The sequence below is a fragment of the Pleurodeles waltl genome, chromosome 9 (genome assembly GCF_031143425.1).
Source record: "Pleurodeles waltl isolate 20211129_DDA chromosome 9, aPleWal1.hap1.20221129, whole genome shotgun sequence".
Taxonomy (NCBI): Eukaryota; Metazoa; Chordata; class Amphibia; order Caudata; family Salamandridae; genus Pleurodeles; species Pleurodeles waltl.
Genome location: NC_090448.1, coordinates 13,011,522 through 13,035,582, shown reverse-complemented (window position 1 = coordinate 13,035,582; position 24,061 = coordinate 13,011,522). Strand labels below are relative to the sequence as shown.

The window sequence follows — 24,061 nt, the reverse complement described above, 5'->3', positions numbered from 1 at the left end:
CCGGACCGATTGTCCTTGCCAATGCTTGTTTTATGCTTCGGTTGTAGCACACGTCTGCGAGTGCGCTGTGTGGGACGTGTGTTCTGGGGTCCGGCCTGCGGACGGTGACTGTGTCATGAGTTGCGTCTGTGCTTGTGTGTCGGTCTTGGGCAGCTTAGAGGGTTGTGTGCAGCGGGTGAGGGGTGCGCTTGTGTGCTCTTGCTGCGGTCAGTGTACCCTGCACCTCACACTGCCCGGGGGGTCCTAGAAGAGGTGGTGTGCATGTGTGCACGTGCGTCCGGGGGGCTGTTTTGTGTCTGAAGAACATACAGACACCAGGAGTTTATCAGAACAGCTTCTTGGAACCAAATATTTCGGCCTTGTCTGGTGGCCTCAGGAGCAGGACCTGGACCTGGGCACCTGCCTGGCTCATCTGAGGCTGGCTGTGGCACATGCCCATAGAATGGTGGTACCCTGGGCACATCTAACCCTCTCAGTGCCTTTAAAGGACAGTATATGTGTAATGTAAAGACGTGTGTGTCATATAATGCGTAAAACAAAAACTGCTTGCTGTGTGGTCTAGAACTGGTCCAATGACTCACCTTTCCTAATCACGTGCTGGCAACGCCAGTCTGCGTCACATCCCCTAACGGTACTCTGCACCAACTGAAATCTGCGTCACGTCCTGCTAATGGTAATCTGTGGTAACAGAAATCTGCATCACGTCCTGCTAACGGTAATCTGCGCTAATGGAAATCTGCGTCACGTCCTGCTAATGGTAATCTGGGATAACGTCAATCTGCGTCACGTCCTGCTAATGGTAATCTGTGGTAACAGAAATCTGCATCACGTCCTGCTAACGGTAATGTGCGCTAATGGAAATCTGCGTCACGACCTGCTAATGGTAATCTGGGATAACGTCAATCTGCGTCACGTCCTGCTAATGGTAATCTGTGGTAACAGAAATTTGCATCACGTCCTGCTAACGGTAATATGCTCTAATGGAAATCTGTGTCATACCCTGCTAATGGTAATCTGGGATAACGTCAATCTGCGTCACGTCCTGCTAATGGTAATCTGTGGTAACAGAAATCTGCATCACGTCCTGCTAACGGTAATATGCGCTAATGGAAATCTCTGTCACACCCTGCTAATGGTAATCTGGGGTAACGTCAATCTGCGTCACGTCCTGCTAACTTTATACTGCAGTATCTGAAATGTGTGTCACGTCCCCTAATGGTAATCTGCAGAAACGGAAATCTGCGTCACGTCCTGCTAACAGTCATTTGTGCTAACAGAAATCTGCGTCACGTCCCCTAACGGTAATCTGCAGCAACTGAAATCTGTGTCATGTCTTGCTAACTGTATACTGCGGTAACAGAAATCTGCATCACGTCCTGCTAACGGTAATCTGCACCAATTGAAATCTGCGTCACGTCCTGCTAATGGTAATCTGTGGTAACAGAAATCTGCATCACGTCCTGCTAACGGTAATATGCGCTAATGGAAATCTGCGTCACGTCCTGCTAATGGTAATCTGGGATAACGTCAATCTGCGTCACGTCCTGCTAATGGTAATCTGTGGTAACAGAAATCTGCATCACATCCTGCTAACGGTAATCTGCGCTAATGGAAATCTGCATCACGTCCTGCTAATGGTAATCTGTGGTAACAGAAATCTGCATCACGTCCTGCTAATGGTAATCTGTGGTAACAGAAATCTGCATCACGTCCTGCTAACGGTAATCTGCGCTAATGGAAATCTGCGTCACGTCCTGCTAATGGTAATCTGGGATAACAGAAATCTGCATCACGTCCTGCTAATGGTAATCTGTGGTAACAGAAATCTGCATCACGTCCTACTAACGGTAATCTGTGCTAATGGAAATCTGTGTCACGTCCTGCTAATGGTAATCTGTGGTAACAGAAATCTGCATCACGTCCTGCTAACGGTAATCTGCGCTAATGGAAATCTGCGTCACGTCCTGCTAATGGTAATCTGGGATAACGTCAATCTGCGTCACGTCCTGCTAATGGTAATCTGTGGTAACAGAAATCTGCATCACGTCCTGCTAACGGTAATATGCGCTAATGGAAATCTGTGTCACACCCTGCTAATGGTAATCTGGGGTAACGTCAATCTGCGTCACGTCCTGCTAACTGTATACTGCAGTATCTGAAATGTGTGTCACGTCACCTAATGGTAATCTGCAGAAACTGAAATCTGCGTCACGTCCTGCTAACAGTCATTTGTGCTAACAGAAATCTGCGTCACGTCCCCTAACGGTAATCTGCAGCAACTGAAATCTGTGTCATGTCTTGCTAACTGTATACTGCGGTAACAGAAATCTGCGTCACGTCCTGCTAACAGTAATTTGTGCTAACAGAAATCTGCATCACGTCCCCTAACTGTAATCTGCAGCAACTGAAATCTGTGTCACGTCTTGCTAACTGTATACTGTGGTAACTGAAATCTACATCACGTCCTGCTAACGGTAATCTGCGCTAATAGAAATCTGTGTCACACCCTGCTAATGGTAATCTGCGGTAATGTCAGTCTGCGTCACGTCCTGCTAACTGTATACTGCAGTAGCCGAAATATGTGTCACGTCCCCTAATGGTAATCTGCAGTAACGGAAATCCGCGTCACATCCTGCTAACAGTAATCTGCACCAGCGGAAATCTGCATCACGTCCCCTAACGGTAATCTACAGCAACTGAAATCTGCATCACGTCTTGCTAACTGTATACTGCGGTAACAGAAATCTGCATCACGTCCTGCTAATGGTAATCTGCGGTAACAGAAATCTGCATCACGTCCTACTATTGGTAATCTGCAGTAACAGAAATCTGCGTCACATCCTGCCTACTGTACTCTGCGCTAACAGAAATCTGCATCACATCCTGCTAACAGTAATCTGCGCTAAAGGAAATCTGTGTCACATCCTACTAACTGTAATCTGTGGTAACAGAAATCTGCATCACGTCCTGCTAACGGTAATCTGTGCAAATGGAAATCTGCGTCACGTCCTGATAATGGTAATCTGGGGTAACGTCAGTCTGCGTCACGTCCTGCTAACTGTATACTGCAGCAGCCGAAATGTGTGTCACGTCCCCTAATGGTAATCTGCAGTAACGGAAATCTGTGTCACGTCCTGCTAACTGTATACTGCGGTAACAGAAATCTGCATCACGTCCTGCTAATGGTAATCTGCAGTAACGAAATCTGCATCATATCCTGCCTACTGTACTCTGCGCTAACAGAAATCTGCGTCATGTCCTGCTAACGGTAATCTGCGCTAACGGAAATCTGTGCCACATCCTACTAACTGTATTCTGTGGTAACAGAAATCTGCATCACGTCCTGCTATCTGTAATCTGTGCAAATGGAAATCTGCGTCACGTCCTGATAATGGTAATCTGGGGTAACGTCAGTCTGCGTCACGTCCTGCTAACTGTATACTGCAGTAGCCGAAATGTGTGTCACGTCCCCTAATGGTAATCTGCAGTAACGGAAATCTGTGTCACGTCCTGCTAACAGTAATATGCGCTAGCGGAAATCTGCGTCACGTCCCCTAATGGTAATCTACAGCAACTGAAATCTGCATCACGTCTTGCTAACTGTATACTGCGGTAACAGAAATCTGCATCACGTCCTGCTAATGATAATCTGCGGTAACAGAAATCTGTATCACGTCCTGCTAATGGTAATCTGCAGTAACAGAAATCTGCATCACATTCTGCCTACTGTACTCTGCGCTAACAGAAATCTGCGTCACATCCTGCTAACGGTAATCTGCGCTAACGGAAATCTGTGTCACATCCTACTAACTGTAATCTGTGGTAACAGAAATCTGCATCATGTCTTGCTAATGGTAATCTGCAGCAATTTAAATCTGCGTCACGTCCCCTAACGGTAATCTACAGCAACTGAAATCTGCATCACGTCTTGCTAACTGTATACTGCGGTAACAGAAATCTGCATCACGTCCTCCTAATGGTAATCTGCGGTAAAAGAAATCTGCATCACGTCCAGCTAATGGTAATCTGCAGCAACTGAAATCTGCGTCACGTCCTGCTAACTGTATGCTGCGGTAACAGAAATCTGCATCACGTCCTGCTAATGGTAATCTGCGATAACATAAATCTGCATCAAGTCCTGCTAATGGTAATCTGCAGTAACAGAATTCTGCGTCACATCCTGCCTACTGTACTCTGCGGTAACAGAAATCTGCGTCACGTCCTGCTAATGGTAATCTAAGGTAACAGAAATCTGCGTCACATCCTGCCTACTGTAGTCTGCGGTAACAGAAATCTGTGTCACATCCTGCCTACTATATTCTGCACTAACAGAAATCTGTGTCACATCCTGGTAACTGTATTCTGTGCTAACGGAAATCTGTGTCACGTCCTACTAACTGTAATCTGTGGTAACAGAAATCTACGCCTTGTCCTTCTAACGGTAATCTGCGCTAACGGAAAGCTGTGTCATGTCCTACTAACTGTAATCTGCGTTAACGGAAATCTGCATCATGTCTTGCTAACTGAATACTGTGGTAACCAAAATTGGTGTCACGTCCTGCTAATGGTAATCTGCTGTAACAGAAATCTGTGACACTTCCTACTAACTGTAATCTGCGGTAACAGAAATCTGCATCACGTCCAGCTAATGGTAATCTACAGCAACTGAAATCTGTGTCACGTCCTACTAACTGTATACTGCGGTGACAGAAATCTGCGTCACGTCCTGCTAATGGTAATCTGCGGTAACAGAAATCTGCATCACTGCCTGCTAACGGTATTCTGCAGCAACTGAAATCTGCGTCACGTCCTGCTAACGGTATTCTGCAGCAACTGAAATCTGTGTCACGTCCTGCTAACTGTAATCTGCGTTAACAGAAATAGGCATCACGTCCTGCTAACTGTAATCTGTGGTAACGGAAATCTGTGTCACGTCCTGCTAATGGTAATCTGTGGTAACGGAAATCTGTGTCACGTCCTGATAACTGTAATCTGCGTCACACTACTAACGGCTGCGTCAAAATCCCTACACCTTTTCAAACCAGCCATAAGGATTGACACAGGGCTTTTAACATGAGACTCCCTCTGTGTTCTGAGCATTGCTGGAGGTGCGTCAGTCTTACAACTAACTCCAGGAATGCGTCACTTAAGCGCCAATAGTTGCTTCTGAATTTCTGACAGATCTGCGCCACGAGCCCTGTTACAGCAAATCCATGACGTCGTTAGGGCATTTGCAGCAGGTGCAAGAAATCTGACTCATGGGTGCCCATGCATCAGTTCTTGTAAATATGGCCCTCAGTGTGTAAATACCGTGCTGCGCTGGCCCTAGAGGGAAGCAGGCCTGACCCTCTGCCCAGAGACACTGCTCAGAAGCCACTGACCTTCAGCGCACTCTCTATCTTTGATTGACATCTAGTGAGTGTGTAAGTGACAGTTGTGATCTTTGAGTGACAGCTTCTAATTGCCTGAGTCACGCTGCGCACCAGCAGCAGACACCACCTGCTGGGATGAGCGACTGGCAGGCTGTGTGCCCAGGGCAAGGATCAAACATACCCATGGTGATGGGTCTGTCTGTGGGCCTCACAGGCTCATAGATGGGTCCTGTCTGTGGGGAGACAGGGGGTGGGGGGGGCTCACAGACGAGGGTATGGTAGGAGGTCGAGGACTGCTTGTGAACAGGTGCACTGCACTGCTGACAAGTACCTGCTCTGTCCATCACTAGTACAGGATCCCTGCAGGATCGCTGCTGAGAAGTGCCGACTCTGTTCATTACTAGTACAGGATCCCTGCTGAGAAGTGCCGGCTCTGTCCATTACTAGTACAGGATCCCTGCTGAGAAGTGCCCTCTCTGTCTATTACTAGTACAGGATCTCTGCTGCGAAGTGCCTGCTCTGTCCATTACTAGTACAGGATCCCTGCTGAGAAGTGCCGACTCTGTCCATTACTAGTACAGGATCCCTGCTGAGAAGTGCCGGCTCTGTCCATTACTAGTACAGGATCCCTGCTGAGAAGTGCCGACTCTGTCCATTACTAGTACAGGATCCCTGCTGAGAAGTGCCGGCTCTGTCCATTACTAGTACAGGATCCCTGCTGAGAAGTGCCGGCTCTGTCCATCACTAGTACCAGATCCCTGCTGAGAAGTGCCGGCTCTGTCCATTACTAGTACAGGATCCCTGCTGAGAAGTGCCCTCTCTGTGTATTACTAGTACAGGATCCCTGCTGAGAAGTGCCCTCTCTGTCTATTACTAGTACAGGATCCCTGCTGAGAAGTGCCGGCTCTGTCTATTACTAGTACAGGATCCCTGCTGAGAAGTGCCGGCTCTGTCCATTACTAGTACAGGATCCCTGCTGAGAAGTGCCCTCTCTGTCTATTACTAGTACAGGATCTCTGCTGCGAAGTGCCTGCTCTGTCCATTACTAGTACAGGATCCCTGCTGAGAAGTGCCGGCTCTGTCCATTACTAGTACAGGATCCCTGCTGAGAAGTGCCCTCTCTGTGTATTACTAGTACAGGATCCCTGCTGAGAAGTGCCCTCTCTGTCTATTACTAGTACAGGATCCCTGCTGAGAAGTGCCGACTCTGTCCATTACTAGTACAGGATCCCTGCTGAGAAGGGCCGGCTCTGTCCATTACTAGTACAGGATCCCTGCTGAGAAGTGCCGGCTCTGTCCATCACTAGTACCAGATCCCTGCTGAGAAGTGCCGGCTCTGTCCATTACTAGTACAGGATCCCTGCTGAGAAGTGCCCTCTCTGTGTATTACTAGTACAGGATCCCTGCTGAGAAGTGCCCTCTCTGTCTATTACTAGTACAGGATCCCTGCTGAGAAGTGCCGGCTCTGTCTATTACTAGTACAGGATCCCTGCTGAGAAGTGCCGGTTCTGTCCATTACTAGTACAGGATCTCTGCTGAGAAGTGCCCTCTCTGTCTATTACTAGTACAGGATCTCTGCTGCGAAGTGCCTGCTCTGTCCATTACTAGTACAGGATCCCTGCTGAGAAGTGCCGACTCTGTCCATTACTAGTACAGGATCCCTGCTGAGAAGTGCCGGCTCTGTCCATTACTAGTACAGGATCTCTGCTGAGAAGTGCCGGCTCTGTCCATTACTAGTACAGGATCCCTGCTGAGAAGTGCCGGCTCTGTCCATCACTAGTACCAGATCCCTGCTGAGAAGTGCCGGCTCTGTCCATTACTAGTACAGGATCCCTGCTGAGAAGTGCCCTCTCTGTGTATTACTAGTACAGGATCCCTGCTGAGAAGTGCCCTCTCTGTCTATTACTAGTACAGGATCTCTGCTGAGAAGTGCCGGCTCTGTCTATTACTAGTACAGGATCCCTGCTGAGAAGTGCCGGTTCTGTCCATTACTAGTACAGGATCTCTGCTGAGAAGTGCCGGCTCTGTCCATTACTAGTACAGGATCCCTGCTGAGAAGTGCCGGCTCTGTCCATTACTAGTACAGGATCCCTGATGAGAAGTGCCTGCTCTGTCCATTACTAGTACAGGATCCCTGCTGAGAAGTGCCTGCTCTGCCCATTACTAGTACAGGATCACTGATGAGAAGTGCCCGCTCTGTCCATTGCTAGTACAGGATCTCTGCTGAGAAGTGCCCGCTCTGTCCATCACTAGTACAGGATCCCTGCTGAGAAGTACCGGCTCTGTCCATTACTAGTACCAGATCCCTGCTGAGAAGTGCCGGCTCTGTCCATTACTAGTACAGGATCCCTGCTGAGAAGTGCCGGCTCTGTCCATTGCTAGTACCGGATCCCTGCTGAGAAGTGCCTGCTCTGCCCATTGCTAGTACAGGATCCCTGCTGAGAAGTACCGGCTCTGTCCATTGCTAGTACAGGATCCCTGCTGAGAAGTGCCGGCTCTGCCCATTGCTAGTACAGGATCCCTGCTGAGAAGTACCGGCTCTGTCCATTGCTAGTACAGGATCCCTGCTGAGAAGTGCCGGCTCTGTCCATTGCTAGTACAGGATCCCTGCTGAGAAGTGCCGGCTCTGTCCATCACTAGTACAGGATCCCTGCTGAGAAGTGCCTGCTCTGCCCATCACTAGTACAGGATCCCTGCTGAGAAGTGCCGGCTCTGCCCATCACTAGTACAGGATCCCTGCTGAGAAGTGCCGGCTCTGTCCATTACTAGTACAGGATCCCTGATGAGAAGTGCCTGCTCTGCCCATTACTAGTACAGGATCACTGATGAGAAGTGCCGGCTCTGTCCATCACTAGTACAGGATCCCTGCAGGATCGCTGCTGAGACGTGTTGGCTCTGTCTATCACTAGTATAGGATCCCTGCTGAGAAGTACTGGTACTCTCCTTAACAGAAGGAGAGTAACCCAGCATGTATCTATATTTGCTTAACTTAAAATGTAGGGTTGTGTCCAAAGTTGACCTGACGATGCATTTTTCACTTAGAAAATGTCATCAAATGCACCCCCCACACTCCGTGCTCACTGAATTCATTACTCTTATGCTTCTGCGTAGGATTTTTGTGCCAAATTACTCATAATTATGCAAAAAGGCACAATAACGTCTGAAGAGTAACACAAAATTCCACTGATTACTCTGGCGTAATTAAAATGTCGCTGAGGCCTCCTGTGGACCAGTCGGGTGGTTACAAATACCCGTGTAAATTGTAGTTCAGAGGTGCAAGGGTCGGGTACGCTGGACCCGTACTGAGGTCTCACCAGTCTAGCGCTTAAAACTCGCTTCGCCCAGGGTTTGCAAAACCTGGATTCCGTCTTATGGTTCTGGGGGTGCCTGTTCTCCAGAGGGAGTGAGGGGTGTCCAGATCTGGAGGAGGTCTTGCTGGGGAGGTGGTTCGGCTGATTAGGGGGTCCTGCTGGGGCAGGGGGGCTCTTGCGAGGGGTGGGGTGTGGTCTGGCTGGGGAGGGGGCTCTGGTCTCGTGGACTACGGCAACGCACTCTACACAGGCATCCCACCTAAAGACATCCGACGCCTCCAACGCATCCAAAACACCTCGACGTACCCCGCCGATGCCACATCTCCCACCACCTGAAGGACCTCCACTGGCTCCCCGTGGACAAGAGGATCACCTTCAAGCTCCTCACCCACGCACACAAGGCACTCCACAACGCCGGACCAGCCTACCTGAACTACAGACTCAACTTCTACGTCCCCTCCCGCCAATTCCGCTCCGCCAACCTCGCCCTCGCCATCGTTCCCCGCTTCCAACGCAAGACCTCCAGCGGCAGATCCTTCTCCTATCTCGCCGCCAAGACCTGGAACGCCCTCCCGACCGCTCTGCGACAGACCCAGGACCTTCTCACCTTCAGGAGACTCCTCAAGACCTGGCTGTTCGACCAGTAGCAGCAGCCCCCCCCCCCCAGCGCCTTGAAACCCTAACGGGTACGTAGCGCGCTCTACAAATACTATGATTGATTGATTGATTGATTGGTCGGTGATGGGGGTGATCCTTGGGGCTGAGGGTGGTCCGGCATAGGTTACCCAGCTGGGGAGGGTTTCTGTCTGATAGAGGGGGGGTCTGGCAGGGGGTGCGGTCGGGGAGTGGGGTGTGGCGAGGCGGGGGTGCGGGCCGGCTGGGGAGAGGGGTCTGGCCAGTGATGGGAGTGATCCTTGAGGGGTGGGCCGTCATAGGGTGCCCGGCTGGGGAGGGTACAGATCATCTGTTCTGCTCGCTTGAGTGCGTCCTTTCACCCCAGTATCATGTAGCGCTAGGATTGGTCCCGCCATGCACCTCTGCGCTGCAAGTCCAGCACTGCCAGCCCTCACCATCCTCTGACAATACCGTGCACGTGACACATCACACCCACCAGCAGCCTTCTCACGCACCCACACATGCACGCACACACCCACCCCTCCGGGCGCGAGGGAACAGCGCTTCAGGCCTCAGTACCTGCATCAAGGCGCTACAAACATCCTAACTCCGTGGTCCTGATGCACAGAAGATGCCGGATACCCAATCCCTGCATCTTGCTGCCACCTCCTCCTTCTGAAGTGCGAGAGGTGCTCAGAGCTACTGAACCTCAGAAGGTGTTTTCACAATAAGTTGAGATCCGCCCACCTCATGAATATTAATGAGGTAAGAACCAGCTCGAATGTGCTTGTGAAAAGTATCAAAAGATGGGGGTGAGAGAGGAATCCGCGGTCAGTGGCTGGACTGACTCCTCTTGTGAACAGAACAACGCCACAAGCAGATGGCATTTTGTGGATGCACAATAGGGGGTTGCATGCAGGCCCCCGGGGGCACTGTCTGAACGCGCATGCAGCCTGCACAAGCTGATGGCAAGATGTAAGTTATTGACGATTTACACTTTACAAAGGTTACTGGCAGCCTCGCAGGGGGCAGCCGGTGTGTAGTGTGCGACCTTTACTTCCCATGTGACTCACGAGGGATTGCAGCTCGTGCACTCCTGTGTAGAGTTGTGAAGTAGAAATCACCTTTGTGCATTACTGGCTAAGATGCTTTCACACGCACGTGCACTAGGCTGGCACATGCAAAGCTTTAGGCCACGACACCAATAAATGTCCGCGGGTACCAGGTCATGCCCACCTGTGCCAGGGTCGGTGGGACCAGCAGCGATTACCAGTCCATGCCCACCTGTGCCAGGGTGGATGGGACCAGCTAAAGTGCCAGGCCACGCCCACCTGTGCCAGGGTGGATGGGAAAAGCAAGAGTGCCAGGCCACGCCCACCTGTGCCAGCGTGAATGGGACCAGCGAGTGCCAGACCACTGCCACCATGCCAGGGTGGATGGGACCAGTAGGAGTGCGAGGCCACGCCCACCTGTGCCAGGGTGGATGGGACCAGCAGGAGTGCCAGACCACGCCCACCTGTGCCAGCGTGGATGGGACTAGCAGGAGTCCCAGGCCATACCCACCCTTGCCAGGGTGGATGGGATCAGCAAGAGTGCCAGACCACTGCCACCTGTGCCAAGGTGGATGGGACCAACTGGAGTACCAGGCCACGCCCACCCGTGCCAGCGTGGATGGGACCAACAGGAGTGCCAGGCCACGCCCACCCGTGCCAGGGTGGATGGGACCAGCAGGAGTGCCAGACATGCCCACCCGTGCCAGCGTGGATGGGGCCAGCAGGAGTGCTAGGCCATACCCACCTGTGCCAGGGTGAATGGAAGACTGTGCTGAAAGGGGGTGCCATGATACGCACACGTGATGCTGAACACCTAAAGGGGTGATAAAGTGCACGTAAGGTTGATCGCCTCTTGTCCAGACCTCAGGCAAAGGTTGGAATCCCAACAGGGCTGACTCAACCTTTCATCCTTCTAAGGTTGACAAAACGAGTATAGTTGACTTCCGATTATTAGTACGTGAAATGTAAGCGCCACGAAACGTTTGAGTTTGTTGTGTGCGCTCTGTGAACGGTCAGCTCTGCTGTTGGTGGAGCCCAGCCGCCCTGGGGTGTGTTGTATTCAGAGGAATGTGTACACACCACGCATCACAAACGTCCTGTGGGGTCGGAGGTAAATGAGATGCTCGCTGTCACTCTATTGAGTGTCGCTTCTGTATCCTGCCTGCCCTGCATGCCTAATGAGGGCTCATTAATATGCATGAGGCGCGGTATAAAGGCTGCGCTTGGGCGCAGAGAACAGAGGCGGTGAGGGGAGGGTCACGGGCGGCGCCAGCGGAGGAGGGTGCGCCGAGACTTCAGGAGCAGAGGGTGTCAGAGGAGAGAGGCGGCGACACCGGCAGGGACAGCAGAACTGGCTGAGAACATACCGGGATTCACCGTCAATACTCATATCGGGATATACCGACAGAGAGGGAACATATCGGGATATACCAGTAGGAGGCACAAATCGACATACACCGACAGAGAGCGAATATCTGGATATACCGCCACGGGCCACATATCAGGATATACCGACAGAGAGCGAATATCGGGATATACTGCCACCGGCCACATATCAGGATATACCTACAGAGAGCGAGTATCAGGATATACCGACAAAGAATACATATCTGATCCAGTGACAAAAAACAACATACCTGGCTTTACGAACAGATAGCACATATCCCGATAACTCCGACTGAGAGCACGTGTCTGGAGAATACTCATGAACTGAAAATAGCTAAATAAACCCAAGTTATTCCACACCTGGATATCACGGCGGAGAGCAGGTATCTGGTAACACCGACAGAGAGCAGATATCCCGATAACACCGACGCAGAGCACATATCTCGATAATACCGACAGAGAGCACAAGGACGAAAAAAAGCACAGACCGAGAAAGATAATGTAACCAGAAGAAATACCTGCTGTCACCGACAGGAAAGAAATGGGTGAGATGCTTGTGACGTCCCAAGCAGGTAACATTGACAGGTGTCGGCGCAGACGACGTAGCAGCCGACAGTGACAGATATCGAGAAGGAAGACCGGGCTGGACAGGATGACAGAGGCGACAGAGGAGAAGTGAGCTGTCCATGTCACGGAGAGGGCGCACCTGGGGGAGCCTGAGATGAAGGTGTGACGAGCAGTGACAACAGGGCGCCAGGTGGGCTGTATCCAGGGGGAAGACGTACCTGGGCGATGGTAGCGACGACACACCTGGAGGTGTCAAGGATGAGATAGATAGAGTGTTTATACCCCCCTGTGTCTGTACCCACCAACAGGACGTACCCTAGGGATGAAGGCACACCTGGAGGTGTCAAGGATGAGATAGAGTGTTTATACCCCCCTGTGTCTGTACCCACCAACAGGACGTACCCTAGGGATGAAGGCACACCTGGAGGTGTCAAGGATGAGATAGAGTGTTTATACCCCCCTGTGTCTGTACCCACCAACAGGACGTACCCTAGGGATGAAGGCACACCTGGAGGTGTCAAGGATGAGATAGAGTGTTTATACCCCCCTGTGTCTGTACCCACCAACAGGACGTACCCTAGGGATGAAGGCACACCTGGAGGTGTCAAGGATGAGATAGAGTGTTTATACCCCCCTGTGTCTGTACCCACCAACAGGACGTACCCTAGGGATGAAGGCACACCTGGAGGTGTCAAGGATGAGATAGAGTGTTTATACCCCCCTGTGTCTGTACCCACCAACAGGACGTACCCTAGGGATGAAGGCACACCTGGAGGTGTCAAAGGGGAGATAACGTGTCCGTCTCCACCGGGAAGACGTACCAGGCGGTACCAAGCAGGCGGTAACGTGTCCGTCTCCACCGGGAAGACATACCTGGCGGTACCAAAGAGGCGGTAACGTGCCCATCTCCACCTGGAAGACGCACCTGGGCGCCGCCGAGGACACGGGCGCTCTGAGCCGCGCAGGCTCGCCCTGACACCCAAGGGGGCATGTGCGCTGGTGCCGGAGGGGTGAACCCCGCGCACCCCCTGAAGATGGGCTGTCGGATGTGCACCCTGCAGAAGCGGGAGGAGCGCTACAAGCTGCTCTATGAGGTCTGCAAGGTAAGGCTCGCGTCTCACGAGGTTTTATTGTCAGATTCTGTGCTCCGCGTTTTATCAGCCTCCGAAGGATGAGAAGCGGAGCCTCCGAGTATATTCGCAGTAGGCGCCCCAACACCACTCCTCGTACTTTCATGGGACTAAAATATCTCCCGACAGGCTACACTCAGACTCCCGCAGCGGGTGCCTTCACACTGTGAGTTATCCCAGCCTACGAGCCCTTGCCCCAAGGAACTGTGGGTGCTGGTAAAAAATGCCCCAGTAACCTGGTTAATTAGTAGCACCTAGAAGTGGCAGAAATACAGCAGGAAGCGCTGCTTAAGAGCAGGTTATCCTTTCCATTGTTACATTATTGGGGAGCGTCTGTGTTTTCTCAGTCGCCCTCCAAGCTGTTCCCCGACCGGGTCTGGTAGCTCAGCGGACTAATGCACCCGCTGTGGGGGTCTGTGATAGCCGCATGGCTAGAGCTTGACATCCCGCTAGGTCTACTTAGCCTCTCATCCTTCAGAAGTCGATAAACCGAGTACCCTTGAGTTGGGCAATAATAAATGTGTATGCAGCGCCGAGATGCCTTTCAGTGAGTACGTGTTACAAATAAAAGTTACTTTATGTTTCTCAAGAAGGAGTGGCCAGCTCTCTCTTCCGCTTACAGCCCGCTTAAGGGTGACCCCACTTTATATTTCATTGAGTTCCCAAATGCTAAGAATACCACTGGTGTTAATATAGCGCTTTTGGAAAGGTGAATTGCCTCGTGGCACATACGTGCAGCTCTTGTCACCAAGGCGGTTGTTTCCAGGGCTCCAGTCTAGGGACGCTGAGTACACACACGCCTATGCAGCAGGTGCGTAACCTGCGCAGCTGCCCCACTAGTCCGCCCGTGAAGAAGGGGCGCTTCGAAGCCTTATCTAGGGTGTGGGAGCATTGAGGTTCCGACTGATAGCGCTGTGGACAGTGCCACCAACTCCGGGTGCCCTCTCATAACTGCCCTCTGACCGGATGACCTACAACAAATGCAAGCGCTTAGACAAACCACTAGGCGCTGTGCTGTGCAGCAGCGCTAGGATCTATGCCACGTCCCCTGCTCGCTACTATCCCTCTAGATGTCATAGGAAAACTCGTGGTGGTGCAGCACTGGTGTAACCTTTGTACCATGAGTCTGGGCGCTGTGCTCTCCGATGACTAGGCGCTATACAACGAACCTAGGTGCTAAACCGTACCCCTAGGTGCAGTTGCAAAGCTCTAGGTATAAATCATATCTCTGGGAGACGTCATCACTAGGGACTGCAGATTAACAAAGAACTGTGGCCCTTAACTAGGCACTGCACTGAGCGCTAGGCACCCGTCCCAACAGCGCGGACTCCACCCTTCTGGTCTTCAGTTTAAACCCGATGAAGTAACAGGAGCAGAGGGTGTATTTTGTGAAATAATTCCAGGAAGTTGTCCAAAAGTCTTTGTATAAATAGGAATGAAAGACGCATTTACCGAAGAAATTACAGACTCAGTACAAGGAGTGCAGTACAGGAGAAGAAGCGCTAGAAGAGAAGCAATTAGAGGAAAAACATAAGTGCGCAGACAGTTACTAGGCGCGAATCCATATCTCTAGGCACTAGAAGAGTAACATTACCGCACAGGGAGTTCTTAGGCGCGATACCATAACTCTAGGCACCAGAAGAGTAATATTAGGGCAAAGGCAGTTACTAGGCGCGATAACATAACACTGGGCACTAGAAGAGTAACATTAGCGGACAGAGCGTTTTAGGCGCTTTACCATAACTTTAGGCGCTAGAAGAGTACCAGTAGTGTACAGCGATTTATTATGCGCTATGCCTTAACCCTAGGCCATAAAAGAGTATCATTGCCAGACAGAGAGTTATTAGGCGCTTTACCATTAACTCTGGGCGCTAGAAGAGTATCATTACCAGACAGAAACGTATTAGGCGCGATGCCATGTGTTGTATGCTTTCGAAGGGGCCCTCTCTCTGCAGAGCTTGTGAGACTCCGGGTCATCTATAGGCGCTATAGTGGACTCTCCGCACTCTGGATGGACTCTGCACACTCTGGGCAGACCCTCTGCACTCGTACTGGAGATTCTGCACTCGTAGTGGACTCCCTGCACTCTGGGTGTACTCTCTGCACTCGTAGTGGAGTCTCCGCACTCATAGTGGACTCGCCGCACTTGAGGTGGACTCTCCGCACTCGTACTCGACTCTCTACATTCATAGTGGACTCTCCACACTCTGGATGGATTCTGCACACTCTGGGCGGACCCTCTGCACTCGTACTGGAGATTCTGCACTCGTACTCGACTCTCTACATTCATAGTGGACTCCTCGCACTCTGGGTAGACTCTCTGCACTCGTAGTGGACTCTCCGCACTCATAGTGGACTCGCTGCACTTGTGGTGGACTCTCCACACTCTGGATGGATTTTGCATGCTCTGGGCGGACCCTCTGCACTCGTACTGGAGATTCTGCACTCGTAGTGGACTCTCCGCACTCGTAGTGGACTCGCCGCACTTGAGGTGGACTCTCCGCACTCGTACTCGACTCTCTACATTCATAGTGCACTCTCCACACTCTGGGTGGATTCTGCACACTCTGGGCGGACCCTCTGCACTCGTACTGGAGATTCTGCACTCGTAGTGGACTCTCCGCACTCATAGTGGACTCGCCGCACTTGAGGTGGACTCTCCGCACTCGTACTCGACTCTCTACATTCATAGTGCACTCTCCACACTCTGGGTGGATTCTGCACACTCTGGGCGGACCCTCTGCACTCGTACTGGAGATTCTGCGCTCGTAGTGGACTCCGTGCAGCCCGGGCACAAGTCGACTATTTTCACAAGGTGGACGCCTCCACCCTGCCAAGTACTTGTGCCGCACTTTAATATGCTGACCTCGTCCCGGTGTAATGTTTAAACAACGTGAGGCATTCAGCAGCGCCTGCACTCTGTCTGCTTTCCTTCTGAGCAGCAACCTGCAGGCGAGGGGGCTTTTATACCTTAAATTTGAGCTGGGGCCAAAACAAAGGCTGAAGTTAAGTGGCCATCAGACCTCCTTTTGTTGTCACTGGAGCTGTCTGGAGCTCACTCCTAGCTGCAATGGAGGGGAAACAAAGGCACACGGTCTGTGGTCACGCCACAGGTACTTAACGTGGGTCAGTCCTGGTAATTTAGAGAGATGCATGCGCAGCATGAATGGCAGATATGCTGGTCTGTTCCTGTATTTACACAAATAGCAATTTAAATATCACTATTTTAGTATTTGTCCCAATGCTGGGTGTCAGAGTGCTTTACATCATATGTGCACTTATATACACGGATAATAAATCATAAAAGTATAAATCTATGTACAGGATGTGTTACATGGGATAGTGAGGGTTACAAGGTGTAGGAGTCACATGCCCTTCATAGCTCACTGTGCTAAATTAGAAGGAGTACAGTTTATTAACCGCATGTATCAAAAGGATCTCCATGTTAAAACATTAGCCCACCTAATTATCTACATAAAATAGAAATCTGTCATGGTGTGCTCTGCAGGAAGTACGTTAACCCTCTATGCTACTTTGATTCAAAACTGACTAGACACAACACACACCTCTCCAGCAAACGCGTTAACCACCAGAGTTATCTTGCCATTATCATTATTCCCTGAGATTTACATGGAACAGGAGGCTCTCTGCAGCAGGTGCCTTAACCCCATAATACTTTTTGAAATGCAGTCTGTGAAACCATATAATAAGAACAGATTATTGCCGGTGCTCACGGGGCTTGAAATAGCAGCTTTCTTTCGCTGCCTACGGCCCTGGTCTGAACTCAGGCCAGGGCCGTAGGCAGTACAAGCTGGCAGGCCTCTTGTGCACCAGCCTGCCTCTTGTGCACCAGCCTGCCCCTTGTGCACTGCGCAGAGGACAGGCAGATGCACAAGAGGCCTGAAACGAGCCCTGGCCTGAATTCAGCGAAAGCTGCAGTTTCAGTCCTTGTTTGAGCCCCAGTCTGCGCTTGCCCTCTGTAGCCATAACTGGGCTGCAGTGCGCATCAGGTGAGCTCCGCTCTGCTGCCGGGGCTAGCGGAGGTTTTGGGCGAACTCTGTGCTCCAAGCGAAGCGCAGAGTGCCAGAAACTCCGTTAGCTCCGCCAGCGGAGCAGAGCTCCCCACCCACCCTAGTTATAATGTCACTTCCTGTGATGCAATGTGCGATGTCACATGCTGTGAAATCACGCGCCATTTCACTTGTATACTTTATAACTTGGTTAGTCCCCTCACTTCTTCTTTTAGGACTTGTGCCCTGGGGCAGACTATCTGCACTCATAGTGGACTCTCGGCACTCGTAGTGGACTCTCAGCACTCGTAGTGGACTCTCGGCACTCGTAGTGGACTCTCGGCACTCGTAGTGGACTCTCCGCACTCGTAGTGGACTCTCCGCACTCATAGGGGACTCTCCACACTTGGGACAGAATCTCTGCACTGGTAACCTTATGAGTCATAAGTCCCTTTATGTCAAGCTATAGGACTCCAAGAACCATTGAAGGTGCAACACAAGGTCTGAAACCTGTTTGTTAAAATATTGCCTGTGCCTCTAAAACAGAACCTTTCAAACATGAGCTCATGTAGTGCCTTGTTTCTGGGCACATATTCCCACAGAGCCTAGTCTTCTCAATAACCCAACCTGCCTCTTTGTTTTGTAACTTGCCCCTGAAGTCTTTCCTCGCTCGGGGCAGCTGGTCCCTCCTGAGGATTCCCACTGTTTGTGTCATCTTTTGTGTTGTGTGATGACAAAACCTCCTGCTGTGATTTATAAGAAGTTACTTAAATCTCCTGATATGACTTATAAGTAGTTACTTAAAATCTCATGATGTAATGCAGGGGTTGGGAGAAAGAGGCACGAGGTGGAATCAAGACTACGCAGCCTCAGTATTCATGAGATAAAGAGGCGGGAAGTGCAGAGAACTGAAGAAAGCGGCACGAGGTGGAATGAAGACCAGACACCCTCGGTTTTCATGAGATAAAGAGACAGGAAGTGCAAGGGGTGAAAGAAAGAGGTGTGAGGTGGAATCAAGACCAGGCAGCCTCGGTAGTCATGTGATAAAGAGACAGGAGGTGCAGGGGGTGGAAGAAAGAGGCATGAGTTGTCTTGAAGACTCTAGGGGTCGGAAGTGCGGGGTCTCACGTCACTCCCCGCCTACCAGCGCATTCCATCTTCACCGGAAGTAACCGAGGCGTGCCAAAACCTGAGCCCCGGAACAGTCCATGCAGAAAGGCACTGTGCAAAGGGCAGCCTCTCAGCCACCCTGCATCCCAGCCCTGGCTATCAGGTGCCAACTCTCGCCCTCTGTGCAATGCTCAGCCAATCAGGAGGCTGGGAATTCAGGCATTAACTGCAGCTGTGTGCCCGCCCCCCGGTTCAGAGATAGGAGGTGCAGGTAGTTGGGAGGGGGTCTGTCTGCTTTTTGGGCGCTGGGGGTAGGAGAGATGCTTCTAATAGATAACCCCACATGCTTCCGGCTGGGCGGGCATTAACGGAGATTACTGCCTGTTGCCCTCGTAGCACAGCCCGTCTTCTAGTGCTGTAGGTCAAACAAGGCGCCCTAAAAGGTCCTGTCACTGTTTTAACTCAAGAAACACGTGAGTTCCTTAAACCTTTCATCTGACGTATGCTAAGTGGTGCCTTCAGGACTACACCATCGTGGAAATCAGTGTAAGGTCCAGGGCTTGTGGAATGCACCACCTACAACCACCACCTGCAGGGTGGGGTGTGAGTAAAGGCTGTGCTTCAAAGCACTTTGGAGTATGTAAATCAGTACTCGTTTACAGACTCTTACATGTCTCTGTGACCTGGCCTCAAAGCACTGAAAGTGAGGCTGGTCAGGTATATTAATACAAACAGAAAAGACTGTCCCCTCTGTACCTTCAGGAATAAGAGTTGGGTGTTTCAGGGTTGCTTCACAAGGGCTTGTGGGGGGGCGCAGTTTAGGGGTCTCTTTTCTGCCACTAGCCCTCGCACCCACCGCCAACCCCCCCCCCACAATCACTCGCCGGAAACCACAGTCAGTAAGCGAGAGCGGCTCCGGCTCACATGCGCGTATTGTATTCTGATGCTTTTAGCGCTATTTCTTATGCAAAATGCGTTTTTGCTCCCGTTTTGGACGTGAGGGGGCATTTTTGTGCTAAAAAACAGTGCTACATGCAGGATTACTCTGCCCGTGTAATTAAGCAAGAATTTTTAGTAATTCCATGTAATTACGCTACACGAAATTACGCTAGTTACGCCCACCTCTACTTTTGCACCTCTGTGAGTTTCCCTGTTGCTTAATCTGATCGTGTGTGGCGGGTGGGCTGTGGTTGGCAAATACATTTCTGGTCTTTGTGGCATCTTCCATAGAATAAGTCACAATATTGCGCTATGCGGCAGTCAACCTCGGCTGCGTCATAACACTTTTTTTTACTTGACTTTAGGCTTTCACAGCTGTGCAGCATGTCGGAAGTACATTGACAAAGCCAATACATTTCACATTGGCGACACCCTTTGGCTTTGCCAATGCCTTTTTCTCCTACACTTTAAATGTCCCGCTCAGACCACGTAACTGACCTCATCGAAGACTGCAGCTTGAAATCGCATATGTGCATGTGTGATGCAGTAGTCTGTCACCCTGCCCACACAGTGATACCCTGCCCCACAGTGTACCACCCTGACCACACAGCGATACCCTGCCCTACAGAGTAACGCCCTGCCCACACAGCAATACCCTGCCCTACAGAGTACCACCCTGAGTGCATAGCAACACCCTGCCCTACAGAGTACCATCCTCCCCGCACAGTGACACCCTGCCCACACAGCAATACCCTGCCCTACAGAGTACCACCCTGCGCGCACAGCGACTCCCTGCCCCACAGAGTACCACCCTGCCCACACAGTGACACCCTGCCCTACAGAGTACCACCCTGCGCGCACAGTGACACCCTGCCCTACAGAGTACCACCCTGCGCGCACAGCGACACCCTGCCCTACAGAGTACCAACCTGCGCGCACAGCGACACCCTGCCCTACAGGGTACCATCCTCCCCGCGCAGTGACACCCTGTCCCACAGAGTACCACCCTGCCCACACAGCGATACCCTGCCCTACCAAGTACCACCCTGCCCACACACTGACACCCTGCCCTACAGAGTACCACCCTGCGCACACAGCGACACCCTGCCCCACAGAGTACCACCCTGTGCACACAGTGACACCCTGCCCCGCAGAGTACCACCCTGCCCACACATCGACACCCTGCCCCACACACAGCGACACCCTGCCCCACATAGTGCCACCCTGCAAACCCAGCGACTGACACCCTGCCCCACAGAGTATCACCCTGCACACATAGCGACACCCTGACCCACAGAGTACCACCCTGCCCACACAGTGATATCCTGCCCCACAGTGTACCACCCTGCCCTACAGAGTACCACCCTGCGCGCACAGCGACACCCTGCCCCACAGAGTACCACCCTGTGCGCACAGTGACACCCTGCCCCGCAGAGTACCACCCTGCCCACACATCGACACCCTGCCCCACACACAGCGACACCCTGCCCCACATAGTGCCACCCTGCAAACCCAGCGACTGACACCCTGCCCCACAGAGTATCACCCTGCACACATAGCGACACCCTGACCCACAGAGTACCACCCTGCCCACACAGTGATATCCTGCCCCACAGTGTACCAACCTGCCCTACAGAGTACCACCCTGCGCGCACAGCGACACCCTGCCCCACAGAGTACCACCCTGTGCGCACAGTGACACCCTGCCCCGCAGAATACCACCCTGCCCACACAGCGACACCCTGCCCCGCACACAGCGACACCCAGCCCCACATAGTACCACCCTGCAAACCCAGCGACTGACACCCTACCCCACAGAGTATCACCCAGCACACATAGCGACACCCTGCCCCACAGAGTACCACCCTGCCCACACAGCGACACCCTGGCCCACAGAGTACCACCCTGCGCACACAGCGACACCCTGCCCCACAGAGTACCACCTCACTCACACAACGACCCTCTGCCCCCACAGAGTACCACCCTGCCCACATATCGACACCCTGCCCCACAGAATACCACCCTGTGCACACAGCAACACCCTGCCCCGCACACAGCAACACCATGCCCCACAGAGTACCACCCTGCGCACCCAGTGACTGACACCCTGCCCCAAAGAGTATCACCCTGCCCACACAGCAACACCCTGCCCCACAGAGTACCACCTTGCACACACAGCGACACCCTTCCCCACAGAGTACCACCTCAAAACACGGCAATACCCTGCCCCACAGAGTACCACCCTGTGCACACAGCGACACCCTGCCCGCAGAGTACCACACTGCCCACACAGCGACAGCCTGCCCCACAGAGTACCACCCTGAGTGGAGAAGTGTGGCACAATGGTTAGAGTGGCAGACCCTGATGCAGAGATCTGGCCCAGGACCAGGGTTCAAGTCCCGCCTTGGCAGGTCTTGGGCTCAATTCCCTTGGACCAGATAATTCTCGCCTCAGTGCCTAATCTAATTAATGGGTCCCACTCTGTAACTCTGGGGAATAGCTTGCTTAATCTCCACAACGGCCCCAACAGCACTTGGATGCCTGGCTTCACCCTGGGAGTGCCCAGGAGTGGGCACCTCACAGGGAAAAGCCAGGAGGGGTTCCATAGCGGTATGCGTACAGCGCCTTGAGACCCTAACGGGTGAGTAGTGCGCTATACAAGTGCGAAGTTTAAGTTTAAGTTTAAGTTTGTGCACACAGCTACTCCCTGCCCCACAGAATACCACCCTGCCCACACAGCAACACCCTGTCCCACAGACTACCACCCTGCGCACACAGCGACATCCTGCCCCACAGAGTACCACCCTGCCCACACAGCGACACCCTGCCCCACAGAGTACCACCCTGTGCACACAGCGACTCCCTGCCCCACAGAGTACCACCCTGCCCACACAGTGACACTCTGCCCCACAGTGAACCCCCCTGTGCACACTGCGACCACCCTGCCCCACAGAGTACCACCCTGTGCACACAGCGACACCCTGCCCCGCAGAGTACCACCCTGCACCACACAGCGACACCCTGCCCCACAGATTACCACCTCACCCACACAGCGACACCCTGCCCCACAGAGTACCACCCTGTGCACACAGCGACACCCTGCCCCACAGAGTACCACCCTGTGCACACAGCGACACCCCGCCCCACAGAGTACCACCCTGCCCCACACAGCGACACCCTGCCCCGCAGAGTACCACCCTGCACCACACAGCGACACCCTTCCCCACAGAGTACCACCCTGCACCACACAGCGACACCCTTCCCCACAGAGTACCACCCTGCCCCACACAGTGTCACCAGTCATGGTCTCACTCAGGAACTGTTTTGTGTTTTCTGGTTGCCCTGGAATGAACTAGTTATGGGTAGGTAGCTCCGATGTATTAGACTTTCATTTAGAAGAAATATGTAAATAAGGAAAAGTGGTTACTGTGCAAATTATGTGATTTGATTAAAATGTTCATTGTTTGTGAAGAAAATATGGCCTTAGGGTCTCAGCTCCAAAAATGGCCTCAGGCTGACTCATTGCCCTGTGCTGGGGAGGTGGGGGCAAGGGGCGTAATTCGTTATCTCGGTGACATCAGCGCCTCCCTGGCCATAGTGTGTGTGGCTGTTCTCAATATTGTCTAGTATTGTTGTGTGTTAAGAAAGCTTGGCAAAGCTATTACTCTACACAACACCCAAAACGATTCGATTTGTCAATGCTTGTTTTCTCTGTAGAAGGATCGCCATTGGGGGCAGCTGCTTTCCGGCTGACTGACAGACTGACAGACTAATGACTGAAGTGATGGATGTTTTCATTATAACAACATGGTGATCCTTTATATGTGCAAATGAAAGATTGATTTAAGATGCACGTGCTCTGGGGGTGATGTCACGTGCTGCCTCTGCTGTGGTGAAACAGCTCGGTGGGTTTGGCACTCACGGCTTTGTTTTCTGCTCATGTGGTGCCCTAGTTTATAGCAGGACCCTCTCAGCATTCAGTTGAGTAAGGTTGATAACATTTGTAACACTGTTTTGAGTATTAAGACCACGTCTCATAAACGCAACAATTCACTTACCCCTCGGTCCACAGACAGATTCCTAAACCCAGTGCTGCCCCGCAGTGGACCTGGTGTGGGGCTCGAAAGATCTGTTTGAAATCCGTCCCTGGGACTCAGAATGATAGAAACCGGTTCTGGGGCTCCAACCAGGAACACGGGGTGCTGCTGGGGCTTGAGTGACAGCAGAAACCTGACCTCCCTCGCGCCACATGAAAGGCGCATTCCTGAGGTTTGGGGCCCAGGACCCCCTCACCTGCAGACAGGTGCCCCTTGCGTGCAGTGGCGCCTGTCTGCGGCATCCGAGCGGCCCTAATTACAGATTGACCATAAGTGGGATTAAAGTCTTCGCTGTGAGCTGAGCGTGAATAATGCAGATCACTTCACTTAATCAAAGCTGACCTCGTGATCACGTCTGACTTGGGGAAGAGACTTACGAGTTTCATTGAAATGTACAGGCGGTAATTTGTGTTTTGAATGCGTGTGTTTTGAGTGTGTGCGGTTCTAGAACCCACTGGTGATGTCCCCGCAG

The 24,061-nt window shown here is 52.1% G+C and overlaps 1 protein-coding gene across 3 annotated transcripts in view; it reads left to right on the top strand.

Moving 5' to 3' along the window:
* PDZRN3 (PDZ domain containing ring finger 3) overlaps window positions 1-24,061 on the top strand; it is a 508,900-nt gene that overhangs the window by 411,381 nt on the left and 73,458 nt on the right. The window contains exon 1 of one of the 3 annotated variants that reach the window (XM_069206114.1): window positions 11,589-13,406. The exons of the other annotated variants lie outside the window; for them this stretch is intronic. Within the exon in view, the coding sequence (XP_069062215.1) occupies window positions 13,293-13,406 (114 nt within the window). The 5' untranslated portion in view covers window positions 11,589-13,292. Of the gene's footprint in view, window positions 1-11,588; window positions 13,407-24,061 lie in introns of those variants that run through there. 3 annotated transcript variants of the gene reach the window in all.